Genomic DNA, 25,998 nt, shown 5'->3' on the forward strand with positions numbered 1-25,998 from the left:
TGGAGGTTAGATTAGGTTAGGTTGAACTGGCCAGTCCTTAGACTCACATAGACTGAATGACCCCCTAGTATTACCAGAAGTTTTTTTAACGACTTAACTGAAAACCCTGGGATCTCCTTTCTTTGACGATCTTTGTGATCTGGTTAACTTGAAACCTAAGAAATTCCTGACGTTTGCTAAATTGACCTGTTGGTTTGAGTAGTGGAGAGATCCACGTGGTATCACAAAGGGACACTTATGAGCCTAAGTGCACTGGTGCTCGCACCGGTGGCCACTCTAACCTAAACTAACCTAAACTCAAAACCCTAATGAAAAACGCGCACCTACATATGTTACAAAAAAATGTTGTCCTATTGGCAAATACTTAAAGCTTTCTAGGACCTATGCCACTTGCTGCTTCTAGATATGACAGCTTTATCACTCCTAATAGCTGGAGTCTTAGCTTGGCAAGCGCAGGACACGAGCGCAAAACGTGTTCGATCATTTTCTCCTCCAACCCGCACTTCCTATGATCTTCGAAACTTTGCAGCGCCGCGCTTTGGTCCACGCTTTTCCCACTTGGTGGACTATGTATACGACTTGCCTTTTCTTAGTCTCGCTCAATATAATTGGAACGTATACGGTGCAAGCTTCGAAGTATGCGCCATATTTAGCTAGTTCATCCACTTTTTCATTTTCTTCTATTCCCATATGCACTGGGACCCAATATAGATGTTTGCTTCTCCTTATATCGGTTCTTTCCAGGGATTGCTTACACCACAACACATTTTAGATGCTGTGTTATCCGATATTATTGCCTAAGTTACTGCCTGGCTCTCAATATAGAAGTTTGCGCGACGCTATTTTCTTCCAGTATTTCAACTGCTTTGGTAACGGCTACTAATTCCGCCTGAAGAACCCTAAAGTGATCTGACAATTTGTAAAATCTATTTATTTCCGGATCAGCACAGTATACTGGATACCCTTGTCCTTCCACCACTTTGGACATGTATCGTCTCGTACGCTGTTTGGGCACTCTTGTGCCAACCACTCAACTATATTGTAGCTCTAAGAGGCCCCCAAGCGCATATACGGAATCCGGTAGACTGGTTACGCTGTGTCTGCTGACGCTATACTACTATGGCCATATAGTCTGCGCTCAAGCTTCCCCGGGATACTGAGCCTCGTTCGTTCTTTTCCCTATCAATGCGTCACTTTCTCCTTTCATCGTCCCCCTAATTCACTGAATCTCTGTCTTGCTTTCTTCATACGTCTTCTCATATTTTCCCCCTGCATCTGCCTTTGCCTTTCTTATCTATAATTCTCTACCTGAACCCCTTCTTCTCCCTATGCCCATCCCGTTCCTTTTCCCTTAACCACCCCTTATCGCTGCGTTCATTCTGATCTGCCGTATATATATACACGATTTTTTTGGAATTAATGGGTCAAACAAAAAAAAAAAATTAGTCTAAACATTAACCTAGACAAAAGCTGCTAAAAACCAAATTTTAAGCAAGCTACATCTCACAAAGAGTTTCGCGAGTAAATCTGTTCCTGTTTAACTTTCCGCAAATAAATTTATCCCCAACATTAAGCTAGTCGGAAAAGTACATATGCACAAAATATCAACCGAAACACACCTTAAATAATGGCGTTTTTTCTAAAAATAATGCTGCCCTTCTGAATCTTCTCCTCTCTCTAGGATATTTATGCGTTTCTTTCACAAAATATTTTTCACTGGAATAAGAAAAAGAGGCTCATTTCCTACAAATGTGACCTAGTTTAAAAGTTAGAATTAAAGAGTGTTATATGAAGGTAACATTTTTTCCAGAAAAAAATGCCATAAGATAACTAAGAATAGGTTGGTCCCTAGTCCGGTTCCCGGTTATTACATGAAGAAATCAAGGGTTTGTCAACTTTCAAGGTTATTTTCGGATTGGTAAAGAAACGCTCCGAAACTAAACAAGTGGATTGTATGGGAAGTGCAGAGATTTTGATGGTATGGGAGGTGCCATGCCTCGTATTTTAAAATAATATTCATTCCCATCACCACGATGTAAAGCAAAAAATAAATTAGAGTAGTTTTATTGCAGTCCTGCTAATCGTTTGGCAGATTTTTATATATGTACCAACAGACATTCCATTTTATACTCAATTGCACCTGCACACAGGGTGTAATAACTTTAATTCTTCCAAACTGAGTTAACTGAAAGGAAGATACAGATGAAAACTTTTTCGAACGTAGTTCTTACCTAATTTAAATTAGGCTAAGAATACTTAATTAAAAATTGCAAAGTTTACAAACGGCGCACGGTGGGGTATTTGAACAACCTAGCTGGCCAAAATTAAAACAGCAGTTATTTCTGTTAAAAAAGTGGTTGTCTCACTTCACTGTTATGAAACGAAATATTTGACAGTAAATTCACGGTGTTCCACGCAGAATTACTATGGATATGCGCGGGTATGCGCAGCCCTTTTTGTTATTAAACTTTGAAACAAACACAAGCTTATGTATTGCCAAAAAATTACTAACATGATATGCCATGAAAAAAAGATATATCTTTTAGTTAAAACATGCGGTATAAAAAATCCGTTGACGTTGCGTTTTGGGGTATATATACTATTCAGTGGACATATAGGAACGCCAGGAAGTATATTTAAAAAAAAATTGGAATATTTTGAAAAATTGACTTTGGGCCAGCTAGATTGATCAAATACCACACCGTACGGCGATGGTTACTAAGACATGTTTTTGAATTTCACATTTTCATCAGCTAGCTTCTCGGGAGCTGAGTATTGGTCTCGAAATCTCCAATATTCATACTTTATACTAGTGTGAAGCCAGAGCCATTTTCCACTCAGTTATACGAACGCCCCACTGCCCGTTTTGCAATTGGTCTCTAAGTGTTGCCTTTTTGTTGCTATTCCTTTATTCACCATTTAGGTACATACTAATTCTATATGTTTTTTATCGTAATTGTGTGGAATAATTATAAGCGCGCTATCACGAGCTTAGTAACATTGGATTTATGGCAAAGCTTTCATAAGCAGTACTTCCGCTGTTCACTATTATATCAATATTATTATCTGTATTTAATTAACGAGACATGCTTTATAACATTTTTTTATTATTGATATTAGAGAAATGAATGTTTGAGACTCCCAGTTCATTACTCAGCTCCCGAGAAGCTAGCTGATGAAGAAGTGAAATTCAGAAACATGTCCTAGTAACCATCGGCATTTGTAAACCTTGTTGTTTTTCTATAATATCGCTAACAAAAACAATTTTATAGAGCAGTATTAGCATCTCTCGCTAATTAAATACAGGTACAATTTCATATGCTATACAAGTATAATTATTTTACGTTTTTGCGTTGTGTATGCATAAGTTAAATATTTTAACAGAATGAGAATCTGCGGATGGGTATATAATATTCAGTTGCATCCGAACTTAGACTTCATTATTTGAGGTATATGGGTGTAGGGTATTTCTAAAGTTTCTAACTGCTCAGTTTTATTTGGTGTAAAAAGCTGCGACCACAATATCGCAAAAGCTTTGGTTGTCGCATACACAAACCAAAGCTCAGCGAACGCGAACGAAAAATGTAACTCAAGATGTGGTAGGTAATGCAGGCCATTTGAGCATGAAGTGGTTTACTAACCCATGTGTACAAATGTTTGTAGTATAAAATGTTAAAACGTTAGACTTAAGAAAAGAACTTGCTTAATAACAGGTAGGGGTAGGTTTTGTTTTGAATAATGGTTTACTTTAAAACATATATTGTGGTGAGTTAAAAAAAAAGCTTTTAACTATTGCTAATATAAAAATAATATAAAGATAATATAATATAATAATATATATAAATAATATAAATAAAATATTATTTAAAATAAAATTATTGTTTGCTTAAAAATAACTTGAAATTGATGTGAATATATTCACTTGCTTATGCTTCTCTAACTATTTAATGCACCAAACGCACTTCATACTAACAAACACTCACCCTCCCAACCGTTTTTTTGAATTTATTTGCGTATTTCTAAATGTTTTTTTAGCTTTAAGTCCACCATGTCTTTATTATTCAAATCTTACTAATTTGTGACTTTATGTGTCGCCTATGCGTTTCCTTTTTCAACTTTCTAAATTATAGTGATGCGCGGTAAAAAGAAGAAGAAGAAGAAGGCAATTGCTAAACTGGTGCTGCTTGGATCATTCCTTAAGGCAAAAATCGAATTATTGTTGAAAATTTTAGGTGCACATTTACAAATTAAATTTTTCGCCATTGCCCTTATTGGTTTGCTAATAAATATTGCAAGATTTTGGATTGACGTTAAACGTGGTGCGCCACCACAAAAGGTTGGTATTTTTAGTATGTATTTTTTTTTTATAGAGAAAAAAGCGTAGATTTTGATGACGAAATGTTTAAGTATTTCTGATCGACAACACGTTTTTTTCATGCGCGCATGTTTTGTTTTATTTGTTAGTATGTGTGAGTGTATATATTTGCATGTATTTTACACTGCACAAATGTGATATATTTCGATAAGGTTTTTAAATAATTTTATTTTTTATATTTTGATTTTATTATAGAAGTTCATCCGAAAATAGTAAAATATTCTCTCAAAGTGTATATTTTGCATGATATTTTGTCCAACTAATTTTTGTAAATACTTATTTTCTCTATTCTTTAATATTAGGCCCCTGAAAAGCATGCATTTCTTTTACTTTTTTGTATTTTAGGCATGCTAATCTCATCTTTAACCCTCTGTTCTTAACATTTTCAATTGCAGGAGTCTAACCCGTACATGCTAATGCTTTATAGGCCGATGTGAAAAAATGTTTGTTTTTATGTTTTGTTCTTTTAAATTTTTAATATCCACGTTTGAACTCAAATTATGCCGTGAATGCCATGCAAATCAAGAATCGTCACACGAACTTTATAACAAACACCTTTTCCCTTTTATTTTTACAATTTTGAAGCATGCCTTTACCCAGGCTCTCTTTATCTTTTTTTTCATCCTCATAACGAATACCCCAATTATCAAGAATATATTTTTATTAAAAAATTCACAACCTTCAGTGACATGCATTATTTTCAAAGTGAATATTTTGGTTTTACAATTGCCCAAATATTTTCGTATTCTCATTAGAAATAATACTTTCTAGTTAAATTTTAAGTTGATCCCTGGGTAAGATATAAATGGAACAGCGGTACATTTCTTCATCCCCACCTACTCTTGGTCCATATGTTAAAATTGGCAATCATAAATCAAATTTTATTTTCTCGAACGAATTTTTATCAAGGCAATCAAACTTACATAGGTAGCGGGTACCCGGTTAATTGGGTCGTAAAATTGCTACGCCCATTTTTTAATTTTACTCGGTAGATCTAATCAACTCTAAACAAGTAACCAATATGCCGTATTTGAAGGAAACAAATTTATTTACTATTGAAATGTCAAAGAATTAAATTTGTAAGAAATAGATACACAAAAAGGGGTGTGGTCAAATGCTAAATATGCCGGTTTCAGCGGGAACATTACTCGTACTTAGAATAAGTAGTATGCCAAATTGGATTATGATACTTTTGTTTGTTTTGTAAAAGTTATTGCAAAGAATGCGTGTCAGAATTACACTTAGAAAAATTAGGCTGATTGATAGCAGATGGGAAAAAAAATGCTCCCCTATTTTTTTCCGATTGAGTCTGCCGATTTATTTCCTCGCTGGGATATATCGGAACCGGGCATATATTTGTATAAGACTTTGCCGCCTCTTCGTGGGTTGGGCTAATAGCATGTTAATGCATTCTTGGAGTGCCGTCTTTTTTCATAGTGCTTACAGCGACGACCATTTCTATCCCTGCGAGGCGGTGCCTCAACAATCCATTGTGCGTTTGGATGTCCAAATTTGTGAGTATTTAACAGAAAATTAGTGTTCAACATTTCGTTGCTATCCTTTATTGGGAAGCATTCCAAGCCCCCTGCGTAGATAATATTCAGTTGGTATAAGAAGATATACCGTTGTTTTTGTTGTGCTTTGCTCCAGTAACCGTTTTTTGTCGTTGTCCCAAGTGCTGCCGGGGAGAAACTTGCGGATTTTTTAACAGCTATGAAATTAAGGCATAGTTGTAGTTACATGGTTACGAAAATGCAAGTCACTATTGAATTATAACTTCTATATGTTTGGGTGCAGAACAGTGCAATTTAAGTGAATTGGCTTTGCAAAAGCTTTTAATAACGTCGCTGAGGACGCACACGGTGAATAATGAGTGAGTCGTGGTTCTTCGGCTGCATTTCACTCTTGACAAAACATGGCGGTTATCTTACAAAATACTATATCGTACATTTATTACTGTTGTGAAAGCAATTCACAGAAGGAAGAGCAACAACAAAATTAATTAAACTACATTGATTAGTATGTTTTGGCATCACGGATGCGGTTAGGTTGTCCCCTGCTGATGCACTTAATGCTTTGTAGGAGTTCCTCCCTTCCCTATTCTAATAGAGAAGTGCTGCCACTCGCTGCACTAAATAAATAAAATATTCCGGAGCTAAAGATCGAAAGCATGACAGGGCTAATAAAATTTGTAAGAAAATTCATGGTACAATGGCCCCTACGCTCAGAATCTTACGGAATTTCGAAGTGCCTATTTTGGAAAGAGCTCCTTGGGAAACAGGAAATTCCAGTAATCTATACCGACATGATGCTACTACACTATTTCTCAGGCAGAAATCAAACCAATAGAACCTTTCGGTAGAACATGTGTACGCAGGGGGGGGGGGGGGGGATTGTCCTAGAGGTCTGTCATCATTTGCCATTAAGCAAAAAACAAAGTTTTGTAAATATGAATATCCGGGAATGAGGGACATGAAGGCAATAATCAGGCAGAGTACACAGCAGCGCGCTATAGCAGCATTTTGTGGTTCAGCGCCCTACTGTGGCCTCAAAAAGTCTGACACTAGAGAAATCGTAAATAACTGCGCACCAAAGCTGTTGCGACAACATTGCGTTGACTATACAGCGCAGAGACAGGCAAAATTGCTTATACAAAGAGCAACGAGAGTACTAGCCACCCCCCGCGGGTTAGGGGGATAGAATATACCCGTGGTAGGTATGTTTGTCATAAGAGGCGGCTAAAATGTCAAATAGGTTCCAGGGTTGTGTAGCGCAATCCTTTCAAGGGGTTGCCAGCGTAATATCTAGCTTCTCCAACCCAATTATCAACCTCACGTATCCGTGGCGAATCTTCTTTCATTAACAGCCGAGGCTCTGGCGACCCTGAACTCCTTATGCATCTAAGAGGTTGGAGGGCGGTATGTCCTATAAAGTCAAATGTGGTCATAAGAAATTGTTCCCGAGATGGTCGGGCTTGGTACCGGAACTTAACGGATTTATATCCGGCAAAGAACCGTCAACATCTATAACACTCCCCAAGGCTTCGAGTAAGTTAGGTGTACCCGACTTATAAGTTTGTCGATTTTGTGAGCTGTCAGATAAGGTTCCAGTTAATATTCTCTGCGAATGTGTCGCTCTGGTAAGGCAAAGACTCTCCCATGTAGACGGAGTGGGTCTTAATCCCCTAATCATATACAGTAAAAAGTATTAAAGGGTATTTAAGTACATTGAATGACTTCACGTATGGTAATAAGCAGTGTAGTAAGTAGCAGTTCACCGGAGCTTGGTAATAATATAAATCGTTGTTATTGCAAAATATGCCCTGAATATAAATACATATGTCACTATACCACTTATAATAACTATTTTTTTTTGTGGCGGTTCCGAACTAGCGCAGAACTGTATCATTAAGAAAATTATTATTTCCAATTCTGTCTCCACGTAGAGCTTTTAACTGACACTTTAAATATGTATTTTGATGTCTACGAAATAGCAATTTTCCCTCTTTGCAGTCCTTTTGAACGCGTTCTTGAATGGTTAAGTCGTAGGTAGCGATGAAATAATCGCCGCCTTTGAGTAAATAATTAAAATTCACATCGCTCTGCCACCAATTAAAACCATTCCGGAGGTAGTCATGAAAGATCTAGTTTGAAACTGGTGCCTGGCGTGACTGTCTCCCATTTTCGTTGCAGGATTATTACGGTAATCGTTTTCATAATAAAATTTTGTTTTGATATTACTTATTTTAACCGCATTTTATTTCTCTTTAACTAATTATATATTTGTTAAATAACTTCCTCAATTCCACGCTGAATACAGAACTGAGGTTTTTATTGAAAATTTATATTTGTTATCAACAATATTAACAATCGAGAGTAAATAAGAAAGTTAAATATAATAATGTAAGGATATGAAAAAACGTATCAACAGAAGAAAAGCGATGGTAGGTGACTAGTTCGGAGTGTGTTAGAAGGATTAAGGATATCCAAAATCTCCTGCATACACAAACACCACAAAAAGATATCAAATAAAACCAAATTTATAAGCACACAATCACATGCGCACTTATACACACACACATAAAAAAACGCGTGCACACACACAAAACCACAGACAATCCTTTGGGTATCTATGGTATTTCCTATGGTTTATCTCACTTCAAAGCAAAACAAATTTCTCTAACACCAGGTTGTCTATGTTGAACATGCACATCATCAGCATCATTATGACGAACATGGCGATGATTGGGCTGGTGGCAGCGAAACGGGCGGCGGTTACTGGAAGCGTTCATTACAAACAGATCCGTCATTGGAAGACTCTTCAACAAGTAGTTATAAACGTGTGCTACATAATCGAGATCCACAATTTATGGCCTATCATGGACAATGGCAGTAAATGCGGGCGCGCAAAAGGAGCATTACAATTTAAATACATTTTTACTCACTTTTTATAGCGTATAATTAATTTTATTTGTAATGTTGTTTTTTAACATTTTGTAAAATAATTATGTATTTTCGTATAGTAATTTATTGATAAATAATGTTTGATACTGAAACATTTTAAGATGCCAATTAGCTTTAAAACAAAGAGTCAAAATTTAAATAATTCGTATATATACTTGTAGGTGCAAAATTATATTTAGTGCAAAAATTATGACATTCTAAATTATTGGTTATCTGTGCTTAAGTTTATAGCTATATGTTCACCATAGTATTAAAGTTCATATTTTTTTTATTTCAAGGGTTCTTACATACATACAAAGAGGACATCTAACACAAGTAAATTTTAATGTTTATCTGGCCGTTAAAAACATTTTTTTGTAAACCAAATTTGTGTTTATAGGGGAGTTTTGTACAAAATTTTATAATTTAAGGAAAGCTATTAAACAAACTGGACAAAAGAGCACTTTTTAATGTTGCATAGAGTTTTCATTTTGTTTCTCACTAATTTGGTGTGGCTGATTTCAAATCTGCCCTCAAATTTCTCATAGCAGATCGAGTTTTTGAAATACGGGTATCATACAAAAAAATTGTTCTCTTTTGGCATACTACCATAGCAGGTGTAGTAACTGCTGTAATCCACTGCGTTATTTGATATGAGTTCATGGACTAGAATGTCTGTAAGCAATCCAAACAGTGTTTTATTTGTGGTGCGTATATGTTCAAGAAATATCCTTTGAATCCATCAGACCTAGCGAAATTTGCTTAAATGGACTAAATCGGTTCCCGAAATGAAACTAATAACAAACCCTTAATTCCAAGTTTCGTATGTAAAAGTTGCGCTGAGACATTACGCTTATGGGCAAATAAAAAAATACCTCATTTCAAGTGCAAAACTTCTGTGATGTGTGAGCCGTCGGACCATTAGAGCGACAGTTTTTTCTGTGGGGTTAACATAGAAGAAATGAACCGGAGAAATCACTCTAAATGGATATATGCCAACCGACTGACTGATACCATATAATATTACCTACTCTGCATATCAAATTGGATCTAATGAAACAAAGTGTAAAGGCCATAGACAAAAGTAATGAATGTTTCAAACACCTTTCTAAATCTTTTCTAAAACTGAGTTCTACAAAAGAGCAAGTTGAGATTTTCGATGGCCTAAAGGTTAGAAAACTAATTTGTGATCCAGGGCTCACTAGCCACATGAAAATATCTGAAAAATCTAATTGGACGAATTCGCTTTGGGTTGTAAAACACTTTTTAGAAGACACACATTAGCTACACTTTCAATTTCTGGGTGTAAATATAAGTATCAAGATGTACTTTATCTATAGCATCTGGAGCGTTTTTCAGAAAATTTAGGCGTCCTCAGTGAAGAGCAGGACCTCCGCACTATAGGAGAGCGGTATGAAGGACACTGGTCCGGGTATATTAACTAACGCTGTTTACTGCTGGAGCATTCAGAGTAGTGCTCCTGAATCAAATTATAAAAGAAAATTTAACTCATCATAATTGGTAGTAATCAAGTTTATTTATTAAAAAAAGAGAATATTTTTACAAAAACATGCTTATTAAATATTCTGGAAACTAGAGCTTCTAGGAAAAAACGGAGTCTACATTTGAAATGAGGGTAAAAATTGCTTTAACAATCCAGCATAAATCTCATCAAAGAGAACCTGCGTCGACCAGTGTAATCCCAGTGACGTGAATAGCAGAAAGAACTGACCCTTTCAGTTATAATTTATTTACTAACTTATTATAAAATATATTTATGTATATATTTATTAATTAAATTAATTCTTTCTAAGTAAACAATTTTTTTTTTTATTTTTTTTTCTATACGACAACAAATATTGGATATATAGAAAATGGCTAGGATGTTCGAAGGTTTGTGGCTAAAATAAGTTTGTATTTTTCTCCTTAATAATTAAATGATGATCTTTAAAAAACCAGGGTGATTTTTCGATTTCTTAGTGACAGTAAAATGGGTAAGTTAATTTTCTATTTTTTTTTTATTTTTTATATCTTTATATATATTTTTTATTTACTAAATTGGCGCTTAATTGTTTAAGCGATTGTTATCGACAAATACGTCGCGCCAGTCGCTTCTTCGTTGGCCTATCATACTATTAAAATATGGCCCAGAAAGCAAAGCCGCTGTGTTTTATTTCGCTTAGCTGGGAGAATATCTGCTTAAAGCTAATACAACCGTCATACATACCGTCAACCACGTGCTACTTATTCAAAAGCTTGATTTAGTGGGCTTTCCGTTTCACCTATTAATGTGACTGAAAAGCCATCTCTCTAACCGCACCTAAAAAGTCGTGTTCAAGTGCAATTGTTCGGAGTTTCCTCCGGTGTATCTCATGAAAGTCATCTAGGCCATTTGTTTTTTACCCTATTTATAAATGCTCTAAATGTAAGCATATGACATTTCACCAAGTGAAGCCAGTGTTGAAACTTTATGTAATAGATGGAACCCCTTTGGAGAGTATATCTTTTACAAATGATCTAGGTGTCTGTTTGATCCAAAACTGAGTTTTAACATGCATCATATTTCAGCGGTTTGCCAACCAATCGTTGGGTTTACTTGGATTTGTCCAAAGATGGGCTAAAGGTTCGATGATCCCTACCTCACTAAGATTCTTTACTCGAGTATTGTTCATGCATTTGGTGCCCTGTTTCTCAAAACCATATAAAGCGTCTTGAGTCAGTTCAAAAGCAATTTTTGATATTCACATTACGTGGCCTTAATTGGGACTCAAGTCTCCACCTTCTATTATACAGAAGTAGACTTCTTCTTATTAGGTTACACACTGTGGAAAACCGGAGAGTATTACTGTGGGATTGTTCATCCATAAGCTCATTATTGGAGAATTTGATTCTGCTGACCTTCTCACCTGATTGTATTTTGGGGTTCCTCTTAGAGTATCCATACACAACGTTCCTTTATATTTACCCCTTTGCAATACTCGCCTATCTAACCTAAGTGAAACAAGCTGAATTATTTTTTAATATGACGGCATCATTTCTTCCATAAAAAAAAACAGGCACGATATCGTATAAGGATGGATTGAATACAGTGGGTTCTGCAACCTGAATCACTAATAAAGTAATTAAAAGGAAATGTTTAAGTTGAACGGTTTTATTGAAGATAATACTTGCATTAAGTAATAATACTAAAAGCTAGAAAGTAATTAGGTAGGTCCTGGGTAGGTAGGCATGTGATGACTAGACTCCTCATTAATCTAGGGCGGTGATCAAACAATTAAATAAAAGCGTTGGGCGCGTTAAATTTCTAAAAATGTGAGGCGTAGCATAACCTGCTTAAGGTTCAGTTGGTCTTACTTATGACTATCAATAGAAAATTGATGCGTCCAACGCTTTTATTTAATTGTCTGACATACGCCCTAGATTAATGAGGAATGTGATGACTAGTATATAGGACCTACCTAAATATTTTCTAGCTTTTAGTATTATTATTACTTAATGTAAGTATTGTTTTCAATAAAACCGTTTAACTTAAATTTTTTTTTTAATTATTTTATTTCAAGTTTTTAGTCCTTATTTAATACCCTATTATTTCTCATTCTATTTAGTTCATTTAGTGACTCATTATTACAAGGAATCTTTCCTGACAATTTTTTACAATCTAGGTCCTGCATACATAATCCTTCCAAAGACTTTACTCGACTCAGCGCCACGTATGCTTGTCCCTCCTCGAACTCCAAAGTATTTTGATGTCACATCTACCGGACTGTATGTAATATTTGTTCCGAATATGAGCCGAATCGGACCACAAATAAAATTTTTTTGAATATCTCGATCCTTGCACCACCTAACGGCGATTTTTTTCTTAGGTTGCTTTCTATTCATCTATGTATTATGTGTTCCAAATGTGAGCCAAATCGGACCACAAATACGATTTTTTTTGAATATCTCGTCCTTGCGCCACCTAGCGGCGATTTTTTTCATAGGTTGCTTTCTATTCATTTATGTATTATGTGTTCCAAATGTGAGCCAAATCGGACCACAAATACGATTTTTTTTTAATATCTCGATCCTTGCGCCACCTAGCGGCGATTTTTTTCATAGGTTGCTTTCTATTCATGTATGTATTATGTGTTCCAAATGTGAGCCAAATCGGACCACAAATAAGATTTTTTTTGAATATCTCGATCCTTGCGCCACCTAGCGGCGATTTTTTTCATAGGTCGCTTTCTATTCATGTATGTATTACGTGTTTCAAATGTGAGCCAAATCGGACCACAAATACGACTTTTTTGAATATCTCGATCCTTGCGCCACCTAGCGGCGATTTTTCATAGGTTGCTTTCTATTCATGTATGTATTATGTGTTCCAAATGTGAGCCAAATCGGACCACAAATACGATTTTTTTTAATATCTCGATCCATGCGCCACCTATCGGAGTTTTTTTCTTATAATTGCATTGTCTTCGGGTTCTTAATTATTTTCCAAGTTTAAAGCTTGTAGCTTATCGAGAAGTTGCTTAAATTTTAATTACAAAATTCGTAAACAACGGCCTGCCGGCCGATCGGCTGGCCGCTCGCTACACAGAGTCAAGCTAAATAAAACCGTTTAAAAAGAAACAAGACAGAACTATGTTAATTGGAATCTCGTGCATTGCAACTACGTTGAAAAAATGCTTTCTCACGAGATACTGACCGGAATCGCTTGGATTCCGGCAGTATAAATTTCTGAGTCAGGCATCGAGTTGATTGGAATCCGGTGCATTCCAACAACGCAATTCATGTTAATTTTTTGTGCATTGCGAAGGCATACCACATTACTCTACTCGGAGTTCTACGGTATTTCCGGCATGCGCTGATTGGAATCTTGTTGCATTCCAACAGCAAGTAGATTGGAATCCAGTGCACTCGGATATCATGCTGAGTGGAATCTGATGAATTCTGCCAGTGTACGATCCTATTGTCGCTCTTAATTCTATGTTATATAATATATTTCTATGTTTCTAATATAACACTGTTGAAATCTCGATATATTTAAATTTTTACTTTTGAGTTATATATATATATTTTTATATCATGTAGTCGACCATATTACGTTTGTTGTCGCCTTTAAATAAATAAATAAAAACTCATCATTCAATCATCTTCGGTATTCGCCACCATCAACACGTAGAAGCCCATAAATCTTTTGGAGCAGTTTTCTATCGAACACTTCTAGAGCCGTGTGTTAAGACGGGTGCGATAGGTATCTTGAACAGCATGATTTTTGTAGTGCAAGGTAGCATTTATTGACAAGAATGATTGTTCGCTGCAGTTTAAGGCTGAGGTTGTTGTTTGTGTTAATGCTACTTCCAAATTAACGAAATCTTTTACTAAAGTAATTGCAAAGATGCATGTGCACCGACGCTTTACTGGATGAAAAGGAGTGCTTCGTTTTGCCCACATTAACCATCCAACCCATTCTTTCCGCTTCTTTTTACCGGTTGGAGTAAGTAGAACTTACGACGCAGGTATTCAGATCAATTATGTCAACGTTGTCAGCGTACGCCTCTTATTGCACGCTCTTATAAGATATTGTCCCAGAGCGGTTAAGTTCTGCAGCTAGTATAATTTTCTATATCACGGGGTGCATGAACTATATTTTAATTCGCAATCAGACCACCTTAGATTATTTTGTCGAATTCCTGTTTTGTGAGCTAAAATAAGCTCAGCAGTAAAATTATACGAAAATATCCCCAACGCTTTTTGGAAAAAATATCAGTTGCATTGTTTGATAGAGAAAATATATGCACTCTTGCCGATATATACCACAATTTGTAGGTCTAGCTGAGCACATAGTCCCCACGTACTTAGAATTTCCAATATATTCTCAAACTCTGGAGTAAGTGGCCAAACACCCCCTCTTCATAGGTTGATTCATATATTGGCTTATCACTTTATTTCTGTTGGGGCTACGAACAAAACTTTCGGGCCTCAATCTTTCGCACATTTAGGTGAACTTTATATGCGATATTAAGAAGGCTGATTCCGCGATAGTTGGCGCGGATTGCAGGAGACCCTTTCTTGTGGACTAGGCAAAGAACACTTAGATTCCAATCTTCAGGCATGCGCTCGTTCGACCACGTTTTGTAAAAAAGTTGATGCATGCGCTTAACCAACGCCTCGCCGCCGTACTTGATTAGCCCCGCATGTTTTCTTACCTCGGCAAAATCGGGTGGTTAATATTAATTCCATCATCATCTTTGCGGTATCGGGTTTGGTTGATCGCTGTATTAATTTAGGAGAGCAAAGAAATGCTGCCTACAATATCTTAGTACTCACTCGACATCGATACAAGGTCGCCGTTTTCGTTTTTACAGGAGTTTGCCCCGGACTTAAAACGTTCAGTCTATCGCCGAATAGTTTAAGAATTCATGAGCTTAACACTTATAGTAATTGAATATTCAATTATTATGTTTTCTAAGAGAAACTGAAAGGAAGAAGAAGCATTTACTAGCATATTGCGATGGTACCATTTCGAAAACCACCACGTAATAATCATCAGACAAACTCGTAATGTTATCAAAGATTTCACCGAGATTCACACCGACAATTACACGGCGAAACTCCAGTTGCCTTAACCACTAGGCTATCCTGCATGTATTTTTTTCCTTGCCTTAATTCAGTTTATCTCATTTCTACATTAACAACATTCTTTCTCTATATTAATTTGAGTGTTTTGTAGATTTGTTTTTGCAAATTTCCTTTTCGTTACGAATGAGGAGCTTTGTAAACTCGGGCTCAATTTTACATATTTATGTTTGTTTGTTTAATGCTGTGTTCAATTTATACTTATTATTTAAGAATTCATGAGCTTAACACCGGCTTATAATAATTGAATATTCAATTAGTATGTTTTTCTAAGAGAAACGGAAAAGAAAGAAAGAAACATTTACTGCCATATTGTTTTGGTAAAAATTGCAGGCGTTATACCTGGTGGCTAGCATCTCAAGCTATTCGCACTCACGTCTTTCTGGCTCTGCCTTTTTCTTCCTGAAAAGGCACATCGCTTCCCTTTTCAAATCGAGGAGGTGTTCACACACTCTTATTTTTGCGCTGGCTTTTAGCGGGTCTGTGCAATTTTTGTTTTTCCGTCGTCTCCAGAAATGAGTTATTTCCTCGGCGGCAGCGTAAATTATTTTAGACATATGCTCACACTGCTTCTGCTAGAGAGAAGAAGTAGGAGGAAACGATAAAGAGGCTGAGATACAGATAGAGTTAGACGAAGATAGAGAAATATGGATATATGGGCGGGGGAGGGAGAAGGATAGGGAGCAAGAGAGAAAAGAAGGGATGGGAAACATGAAGAGGGAGAAAGAGACGTAGACAGAGGAGTGAATAAAAATATAAAGAAAAGTGAATGAGAGGTAAAAAATGTTTAAAAGTTATGGAGCTGAAAAGTTAGTCTGCTAGTATTTATTATAATAATTACTTAAGTCTCTGCTCAGCTATGATAAACTATACAAATTTCCGACGAATATGATGTGTACAGAGTCTGTTTTCTGAAAACTATCTTAACATCTACCTCAGTTTTCATAACGTTATATAATTACTTTATAGGAGAAATGTACCGTTAAAGTTTTTTCAGTTTACATATTGATTGATTTATTATTATTTTGATTTATTTGATTTAAAAAATGTAGGTCAATATGACTTTCCTTCTTGCATTGCTCTTTTAAAATTGCAAACTAGTGCAGAATATTTGTATGACTCTCGCATATTGGTACACATAGAATAAATGAAGTGACTATAAAAATTGAAATAAGGTTAGAAGCTAATACATACACACATACAGAAATATATTTGCATGACAACATAGACACCAACTGACGTTTTGACCGTGTTTCTAAAATTAATGGCTTTTATGATAGCTTTCCCTAAAATCCTTAACAATTAAATTCATACATATGTACATATGCAGACTTGAGAATCTAATCTAATATCTAATATATATTATAAATGGGAAAGTTTGGATGTTAAGATGTTTGGATGTTTGGATGTTTAGATGTTTGGATGTTTGGATGTTTGGATGTTTGGATGTTTGGATGTTTGGATGTTTGGATGTTTGGATGTTTGTCCAGACGTTTGTCTTTGTGACTCAATAACGCAAGAACGGCTGGACCGATTTGGATGAAATTTTGCACACATATAGCCAATAGTCTAGAAGGATCTACTAGCTATATATTTTTCAAAAGGGGCGTGGTCCCCGCCCCCTAGGAACAGTTATAATTTAATTATTATATTTTTTCGTCTTTGCGACTGAATCACGCCAGAATGGCTACACGGATTTTGATGAAATTTGGGACACAGACAGTAGTCTACTAGCGAAATTTTTTTCGAACATGGAAAGAGGGGTAGCGGTCCCACGACCCTTCGAGAAATTATTTTTCATAATTTTTACACATTATAACTTTACGTATATTGGCCTTCACCAATATCACAGACTCAAGGGGTCAAATAAGTCGAGGGCTTACAAAGTAAGCAGTGACACCCTCCGCCCGCCCCCCTTTATCTCCCCCTCTGGTGTAAAATCCATAAATTGTTATAACTCAATCTAAATTTTCTCCTAAATCAATAGTTTTTGGTATCTGGTACATACAGAACGAGATCTAGACAATTTTGGAGGAACGATCAGTGGTCCTCTCCTCTACTCCCGCCATCCGCCCTCCATCAATTGTTTTTATTAGCACGCTTCTATTAGCTTTACCTGTATGTTTCTATCAAACTTTTTATTCGCTCCAATGCGCCTGCTGCCTTATTAACATGGTTTTATAATTAGCTTCACCTTATTTGTGATCCCGTAAGGGTCATATCGAGACCATTCCGGGATCATTTCTGGATGGTTTTCGGGATCGGTCCGGGATTACGCCGGGGTAATTTCGGGAATTTTTCGGGACTATTTCGGGATCATTTTGGGACCCTTCCGGGATCATTTCTGTATAGTTTACGGGATCCGTCCGGGATCCCGTCGGGGTTATTTTGGAACATTTTCGGGACTATTCCGGAATCATTTCGGGACTATTTCGCGATCATTTGGGGACCCTTCCGGCATCATTTCTGGATGGTTTTCGGGATCCGTGCGGGATCTCGTCGGGGTCATATGGGGACTTTTTCGGGATCATTTGTGGGCTCTTCCGGCATCATTTCTGGATGGTTTTCGGGATCCGTCCGGGATATCGTCGGGGTCATTTGGGGACTTTTTCGGGATCATTTGGGGGTTCTTCCGGCATCATTTCTGGATGGTTTTCGGGATCCGTCCGGGATCTCGTCGGGGTCATTTGGGGACTTTTTCCGGATCATTTTGGGGCTCATCCGGCATCATTTCTGGATGGTTTTCGGGATCCGTCCGGGATCCCGTCGGGGTCATTTCGGGACTTTTTCGCGACTAATACGGGATCATTTGGGAACCCTTTCGGCATCATTTCTGGATGGTTTTCGGGATCCGTCCGGGATCCCGTCGGGGTCATTTCGGGACTTTTTCGCGACTAATACGGGATCATTTGGGAACCCTTTCGGCATCATTTCTGGATAGTTGTCGGGATCCCGTCACGGTCATTTCGGGACTATTAGGGGATCATTTGAGGACCTTTCCGGCATCATTTCTGTATTGTTTTCGGAATCCTTTCGGGATCCCGTCAGTGTCATTTTGGGACTTTTTTGGGGCTAATACGGGATCATTTGGGGATCCTCTAGGGGTCGTTTCGTGACTTTTTCTGTTTTATTTCGGGATCATTTGGGGACCCTTCCGGCATAATTTCTTGATGGTTTGCCGGATCCATCAGGGCCATTTCGGGACCATTTTGGGATCATTTGGGGACCCTTCCGAGATCATTTCTGGATCCGTCCGGGATGCCGTAGGAGCCATTTCGGGATTTTTTGTTACTTTTCCGGGATAGTTTTTGGACCCTTCCGGGATCATTTCTGGATCTGTGCGAGATCCCATCTGGGTCATTTCCGGACTATTTCGGGATCATTTTGGGATCCTTTCGGAACCTTTTCTGGAGTATGTCGGGGTCATTTGGGGACTTTTTCGGGATCATTTGGGGCTCTTCCGGCATCATTTCTGGATGGTTTTCGGGATCCGTGCGGGATCTCGTCGGGGTCATTTGGGGACTTTTTCGGGATAATTTGGGGGCTCTTCCGGCATCATTTCTGGATGGTTTTCGGGATCCGTCCGGGATATCGTCGGGGTCATTTGGGGACTTTTTCGGGATCATTTGGGGGCTCTTCCGGCATCATTTCTGGATGGTTTTCGGGATCCGTCCGGGATCCCATCAGGGTAATTTCGGGACTATTAGGGGATCATTTGTGGACCTTTCCGGCATCATTTCTGGATAATTTTCGGTATCCGTTCGGGATGCCGACGAGGTCATTTCGGGATTATTTCGGGATCATTTGGGATACCTACCGGCATCATTTCTGGATGGTTTTTGGGATTCGTCCGGGATCCCGTCGGGGTAATTTCGGGACTTTTTCTCGACTAATACGGGATCATTTGCGGACCCTTTCGGCATAATTTCTGGATAGTTGTCGGGATCCGTTCGGGACCCCGTCACGGTCATTTCGGAACTATTAGGGGATCATTTGAGGACCTTTCCGGCATCATTTCTGGATAGTTTTTGGAATGCTTTCGGGATCCCGTCAGGGTCATTTCGGGGCTTTTTCTCGACTTATAAGGGATCATTTGGGGACCTTTTCGGCATCATTTCTGTATGGTTTTCGGGATCCGTTCGGGATCCCTTCAGGGTAATTTTGGGACTTTTTCTCGACTAATACGGGTTCATTTGAGGTACCTTCCGGCATCATTGCTAGATGGTTTTCGGGATCCGTCCAGGATCCAATCAGGGTCATTTCGGGACTATTTTGGGATCATTTGGGTTACCTTCCGGCACCATTTCTATATGATTTTGAGGATCCGTCCGGGATCCCGTCGGGGTTATTTCGGGACTTTTTCTCGACTAATACGGGATCATTTGGCGACCCTTTCGGCATCATATCTGGATGCTTTTCGGGATCCGTCCGGGAACCCGTTGGGGTCATTTCGGGACTTTTTCTCGACTAATACGGGATCATTTGGGGACGCTTTCGGCATCATTTCTGGATGGTTTTCGGGATCCGTCCGGGATCCCGTCTTGGTCATTTCGGGACTTTTTCTCGACTTATACGGGATCATTTGGGGACCCTTTCGGCATCATATCTGGATGCTTTTCGGGATCCGTCCGGGAACCAGTCGGGTTCATTTCGGGACTTTTTCTCGACTAATACGGGATCATTTGGGGACGCTTTCGGCATCATTTCTGTATGGTGTTCGGGATCCGTCCGGGATCCCGTCGGGGTCATTTCGAGACTACTTCGGGATCATTTGGGGTACCTTCCGGCATCATTTCTAGATGGTTTTCGGGATCCGTCCGGGATCCCGTCAGGTTCATTACGGAACTATTTCGGGATCCTTTGGGGTACCTTCCGGCATCATTTCTATATGGTTTTGAGGTTCCGTCCGGGATTCCGTCGGGGTCATTTCGGGAATTTTTCTCGACGAATACGGGATCATTTGGGACGCTTTCGGCATCATTTCTGGATGGTTTTCGGTATCCGTCCGGTATCCCGTCGGGGTCATTTCGGGACTATTTCGGGATCATTTGGGGTACCTTCCGGCATCATTTCTAGATGGTTTTCGGGATCCGTCCGGGATCCCGTCGGGTTTATTTCGGTACTATTTCGGGATCATTTGAGGTACCTTCCGGCACCATTTCTAGATGGTTTTAGGGATCCGTCCGGGATCCCGTCAGGGTCATTTCGGGACTATTTCGGGATACCTTCCGGCATCATTTCTGGATAGTTTTCGGGATCCATCCGGGATCCCGACGGGGTCAATTCAGGACTTTTTCTTGACTAATACGGGATGATTTGGGGACCTTTTCGGCATTATTTCTGGATGCTTTTCGGGATCCGTCAGGAATCCCGTCGGGGTCATTTCGGGACTTTTTCGGGACTAATACGGGATAATTAGGGGAGCCTTTCGGCATCATTTCTGGATGGTTTTCGGGATCCGTACGGGATCCTGCCAGGGTCATTTCGGGACTATTGCGGGATCATTTGGGGTACCTTCCGGCATCATTTCTATATGATTTTGAGGATCCGTCCGGCATCCCGTCGGGGTTATTTCGGGACTTTTTATCGACTGGTATCGGATCATTAGGGGACCCTTTCGGCATAATTTCTGGATGGTTTTCGGGATCCGTCCGGGATCCCTTCCGGGTTATTTCGGAACTTTTTTGGGACTATTTGGGGATCATTTGAGGTATTTTCCGGCATCATTTCTGTATGGTATTCGGGATCATTTGGGGTCCCTTCCGGCATAATTTCTGGATGGTTTTCGGTCATTTCGGTACTATTAGGGGATCTTTTGAGGACATTCCGGCATCATTTCTGGATAGTTTTTGGGATCCGTGAGGGATCCCGTCGGGGTAATTTCTGGACTTTTCAGATATTGTTTCGGGATTATTTTGGGTTTCCAAGATCATTTCTGGATGAATTTCGAGATCTGTCCGGGATCCCGTCAGGGTCATTTAGGAGTCCGTTCGAGATCCCGTCAGGGTCATTTCGGGACTATTAGGGGATCATTTGAGGACCTTTCCGGCATCATTTCTGGATAGTTTTCGGAATCCGTCTGGGATCCCGTCGGTGTCATTTCAGGACTTTTTCGGGACTAATACGGGATCATTTTGGGACCCTTCCGGAATCATTTCTGTATGGTTTTCGCGATCCGTCGTGGATCCCCTAAGGACCCTTCCTGGATATTTTCTGGATGGTTTTTGAGAACCGTCCGGGAGCCCGTCAGGGTCATTTCGGAACTTTTTCGGGACTATTTCGGGATCATTTTGGTACCCTTCAGGCATCATTTCTTTGTGGTTCTCTGGATAAGTCTAGAATCGTGTCGTTGTCATTTCGGGTTTTTTGGGACTATTCCGGGAACTTTTGGAGACCCTTCCGTGGCATTTCTAAATGGTTTTCGGGATCTGTCCGCGATAGCGTCGGGGTCATTTCGTGGATTTTTCTGGATAATTTCGGGATCATTTGGGGATCCTGTCAGGTTATCAGCTCATTTAGTTCTTTTTTTACTCAATTAGAAAAATAAAATGTATTGGACAGAAACATCTTTTTAAACAGATAACTTGATAAGCAGGCTAACGTGAATATCCCATATATTTAATTTTCTCCTTGCGGACGGGGCCGCGGGTAAAGGCTAGTCTAATATATATTATAAATGGGAAAGTTTGGATGTTAAGATGTTTGGATGTTTGGATGTTTGGATGTTTGTCCAGACGTTTGTCTTTGTGACTCAATAACGCAAGAACGGCTGAACCGATTTGGATGAAATTTTGCACACATATAGCAAATAGTCTAGAAGGATCTACTAGCTATATATTTTTCAAAAGGGGCGTGGTCCCCGCCCCCTAGGAACAGTTATAATTTAATTATTATATTTTTTCGTTTTTGCGACTGAATCACGCCAGAATGGCTACACGGATTTTGATGAAATTTGGGACACAGACAGTAGTCTACTAGCGAAATTTTTTTCGAACATGGAAAGAGGGGTGGGGGTCCCACGACCCCTTCGAGAAATTATTTTTCATAATTTTTACACATTATAACTTTACGTATACTGGCCTTCACCAATATCACAGACTCAAGGGGTCAAATAAGTCGAGGGCTTACAAAGTAAGCAGTGACACCCTCCGCCCGCCCCCCTTTATCTCCCCCTCTGGTGTAAAATCCATAAATTGTTATAACTCAATCTAAATTTTCTCCTAAATCAATAGTTTTTGGTATCTGGTACATACAGAACGAAATCTAGACAATTTTGGAGGAACGATCAGTGGTCCTCTCCTCTACTCCCGCCATCCGCCCTCCATCAATTGTTTTTATTAGCACGCTTTTATTAGCTTTACCTGTATGTTTCTATCTAACTTTTTATTCGCTCCAATGCGCCTGCTGCGTTATTAACATGGTTTTATAATTAGCTTCACCTTATTTGTAATCCCGTAAGGGTCATATCGAGACCCTTCCGGGATCATTTCTGGATGGTTTTCGGGATCGGTCCGGGATTACGCCGGGGTAATTTCGGGACTTTTTCGGGACTATTTTGGGATCATTTTGGGACCTTTCCGGGATCATTTCTGTATAGTTTACGGGATCCGTCCGGGATCCCGTCGGGGTTATTTTGGAACATTTTCGGGACTATTCCGGAATCATTTCGGGACTATTTCACGACCCTTCCGGCATCATTTCTGGATGGTTTTCGGGATCCGTGCGGGATGTCGTCGGGGTCATATGGGGACTTTTTCGGGATCATTTGGGGGCTCTTCCGGCATCATTTCTAGATGGTTTTCGGGATCCGTCCGGGATATCGTCGGGTCATTTGGGGACTTTTTCGGGATCATTTGGGGGCTCTTCCGGCATCATTTCTGGATGGTTTTCGGGATCCGTCCGGGATCTCGTCGGGGTCATTTCGGGACTATTTCGGGATAATTTGGGATACCTACCGGCATCATTTCTGGATGGTTTTTGGGATTCGTCCGGGATCCCGTCGTGGTCCTTTCGGGACTTTTTTTCGACTAATACGGGATCATTTGCGGACCCTTTCGGCATCATTTCTGGATAGTTGTCGGGATCTCGTCACGGTCATTTCGGGACTATTAAGGGATCATTTGAGGACCTTTCCGGCATCATTTCTGTATTGTTTTCGGAATCCTTTCGGGATCCCGTCAGGGTCATTGTGGGACTTTTTCGGGGCTAATACGGGATCATTTGGGGATCCTCTAGGGGTCGTTTCGAGACTTTTTCTGTTTTATTTCGGGATCATTTGGGGACCCTTCCGGCATAATCTCTTGATGGTTTGCCGGATCCATCAGGGTCATTTCGGGACCATTTTGGGATCATTTGGGGACCCTTCCGAGATCATTTCTGGATCCGTCCGGGATGCCGTAGGAGCCATTTCGGGATTTTTTGTTACTTTTCTGGGATAGTTTTTGGACCCTTCCGGGATCATTTCTGGATCTGTGCGGGATCCCATCTGGGTAATTTCCGGACTATTTCGGGATCATTTTGGGATCCTTCCGGAATCATTTCTGTATGGTTTTCGCGATCCGTCGTTGATTCCCTCGTAGCCATTTCGGAACCTTTTCTGGAGTATGTCGGGGTCATTTGGGGACTTTTTCGTGATCATTTGGGGCTCTTCCGGCATCATTTCTGGATGGTTTTCGGGATCCGTGCGGGATCTCGTCGGGGTCATTTGGGGACTTTTTCGGGATCATTTGGGGGCTCTTCCGGCATCATTTCTGGATGGTTTTCGGGATCCGTCCGGGATATCGTCGGGGTCATTTGGGGACTTTTTCGGGATCATTTGGGGGCTCTTCCGGCATCATTTCTGGATGGTTTTCGGGATCCGTCCAGGATCCCATCAGGGTAATTTCGGGACTATTAGGGGATCATTTGTGGACCTTTCCGGCATCATTTCTGGATAATTTTCGGTATCCGTCCGGGATGCCGACGAAGTCATTTCGGGATTATTTCGGGATCATTTGGGGGCTCTTCCGGCATCATTTCTGGATGGTTTTTGGGATTCGTCGGGGTCATTTCGGGACTTTTTCTCGACTAATACGGGATCATTTGCGGACCCTTTCGGCATAATTTCTGGATAGTTGTCGGGATCCGTTCGGGATCCCGTCACGGTCATTTCGGAACTATTAGGGGATCATTTGAGGACCTTTCCGGCATCATTTCTGGATAGTTTTTGGAATCCTTTCGGGATCCCTTCAGGGTCATTTCGGGGCTTTTTCGGGATCATTTAAGGATGGCTTTCAGGATTCGTCCGGGAACCCGTCAGGGTAATTTCTGGACTTTTCCGAGACTATTTCGGGATCATTTTGGGACCTTCCCAAGATCATTTATGGATGGATTTCGGGATTTGTCCGGGATGCCCTCAGGGTCATTTTGGGACTATTAGGTGAGCATTTGAGGACCGTTCCGGCATCACTTCTGGATGGTTTTCGGTATCCGTTCAGATTCCCGTCGGAATAATTGCGGGACTTTTTCGGGATCATTGGGGTCCCTTCCGACATCATTTCTGGATGGTTTTTGGGATTCGTCCGGCATCCCGTCGGGGTCATTTCGGGACTTTTTCTCGACTAATACGGGATCATTTGAGGGCCCTTTCGGTATCATTTCTGGATAGTTGTCGGGATCCGTTCGGGATCCCGTCAGGGTCTTTTCGGAACTATTGCGAGATCATTTGAGGACCTTTCCGGCATCATTTTTGGTTAGTTTTCGGGATCCTTTCCGGGTCCCATCAGGGTCATTTCGGGACTTTTTCGGCATCATTTAAGATTGGTTTTCAGGATTCGTCCGGGATCCGTCAGGGTAATTTCTGGACTTTTCCCAGACTATTTCGGGATAATTTTGGGACCCTCCCAAGATCATTTCTGGATGGATTTCGGGATCTGTCCGGGATGCCGTCAGGGTCATTTTGGGACTATTAGGTGATCATTTGAGGACCTTTTCGGCATCACTTCTGGATGGTTTTCGGTATCCGCTCAGGATCCCGTCGTAATTATTGCGGGACTTTTTCGGGATCATTTGGTGTCCCTTCCGGCATCATTTCTGGATGGTTTTTGGGATTCGTCCGGCATCCCGTCGGGTTCATTTCGGGACTTTTTCTCGACTAATACGGGATCATTTGCGGGCCCTTTCGGCATCATTTCTAGATAGTTGTCGGGATCCGTTCGGGATCCCGTCAGGGTCTTTTCGGAACTATTAGGTGATCATTTGAGGACATTTCCGGCATCATTTCTGGATAGTTTTCGGGATCCTTTCGGGGTCCAGTCAGGGTCATTTCGGGACTTTTTCGGGATCATTTAGAGATGGCTTTCAGGATTCGTCCGGGAACCCGTCAGGGTAATTTCTGAACTTTTCCGAGACTATTTCGGGATAATTTTGGGACCTTCCCAAGATCATTTCTGGATGGATTTTGGGATCAGTCCGGGATGCCGTCAGGGTCATTTTGGTATTAGGTGATCATTTGAGACTCCTTTCCGGCATCGCTTCTGGATGGTTTTCGGTATCCGATCAGGATCCCCTCAGAAT

At 40.0% G+C, this 25,998-nt stretch overlaps 2 protein-coding genes across 3 annotated transcripts in view; one reads left to right on the forward strand and one right to left on the reverse strand.

Moving 5' to 3' along the window:
• LOC137253300 (uncharacterized) overlaps positions 1-10,734 on the forward strand; it is a 58,884-nt gene extending 48,150 nt beyond the window's left edge. The window contains exons 6-7 of one of the 2 annotated variants that reach the window (XM_067789981.1): positions 4,131-4,336; positions 8,594-10,734. In XM_067789981.1, coding sequence (XP_067646082.1) covers positions 4,131-4,336; positions 8,594-8,770 — 383 coding nt within the window. In that variant the 3' untranslated portion in view covers positions 8,771-10,734. Of the gene's footprint in view, positions 1-4,130; positions 4,337-8,563 lie in introns of both variants that reach the window. The other variant, XM_067789980.1, reaches the window with a different exon arrangement.
• The window catches only part of LOC137233568 (uncharacterized), a 258,492-nt gene that overhangs the window by 165,686 nt on the left and 66,808 nt on the right, over positions 1-25,998 (reverse strand). The window lies entirely within an intron of this gene.

The sequence above is a fragment of the Eurosta solidaginis genome, chromosome 5 (assembly GCF_040869045.1).
Source record: "Eurosta solidaginis isolate ZX-2024a chromosome 5, ASM4086904v1, whole genome shotgun sequence".
NCBI classification, from domain to species: Eukaryota; Metazoa; Arthropoda; class Insecta; order Diptera; family Tephritidae; genus Eurosta; species Eurosta solidaginis.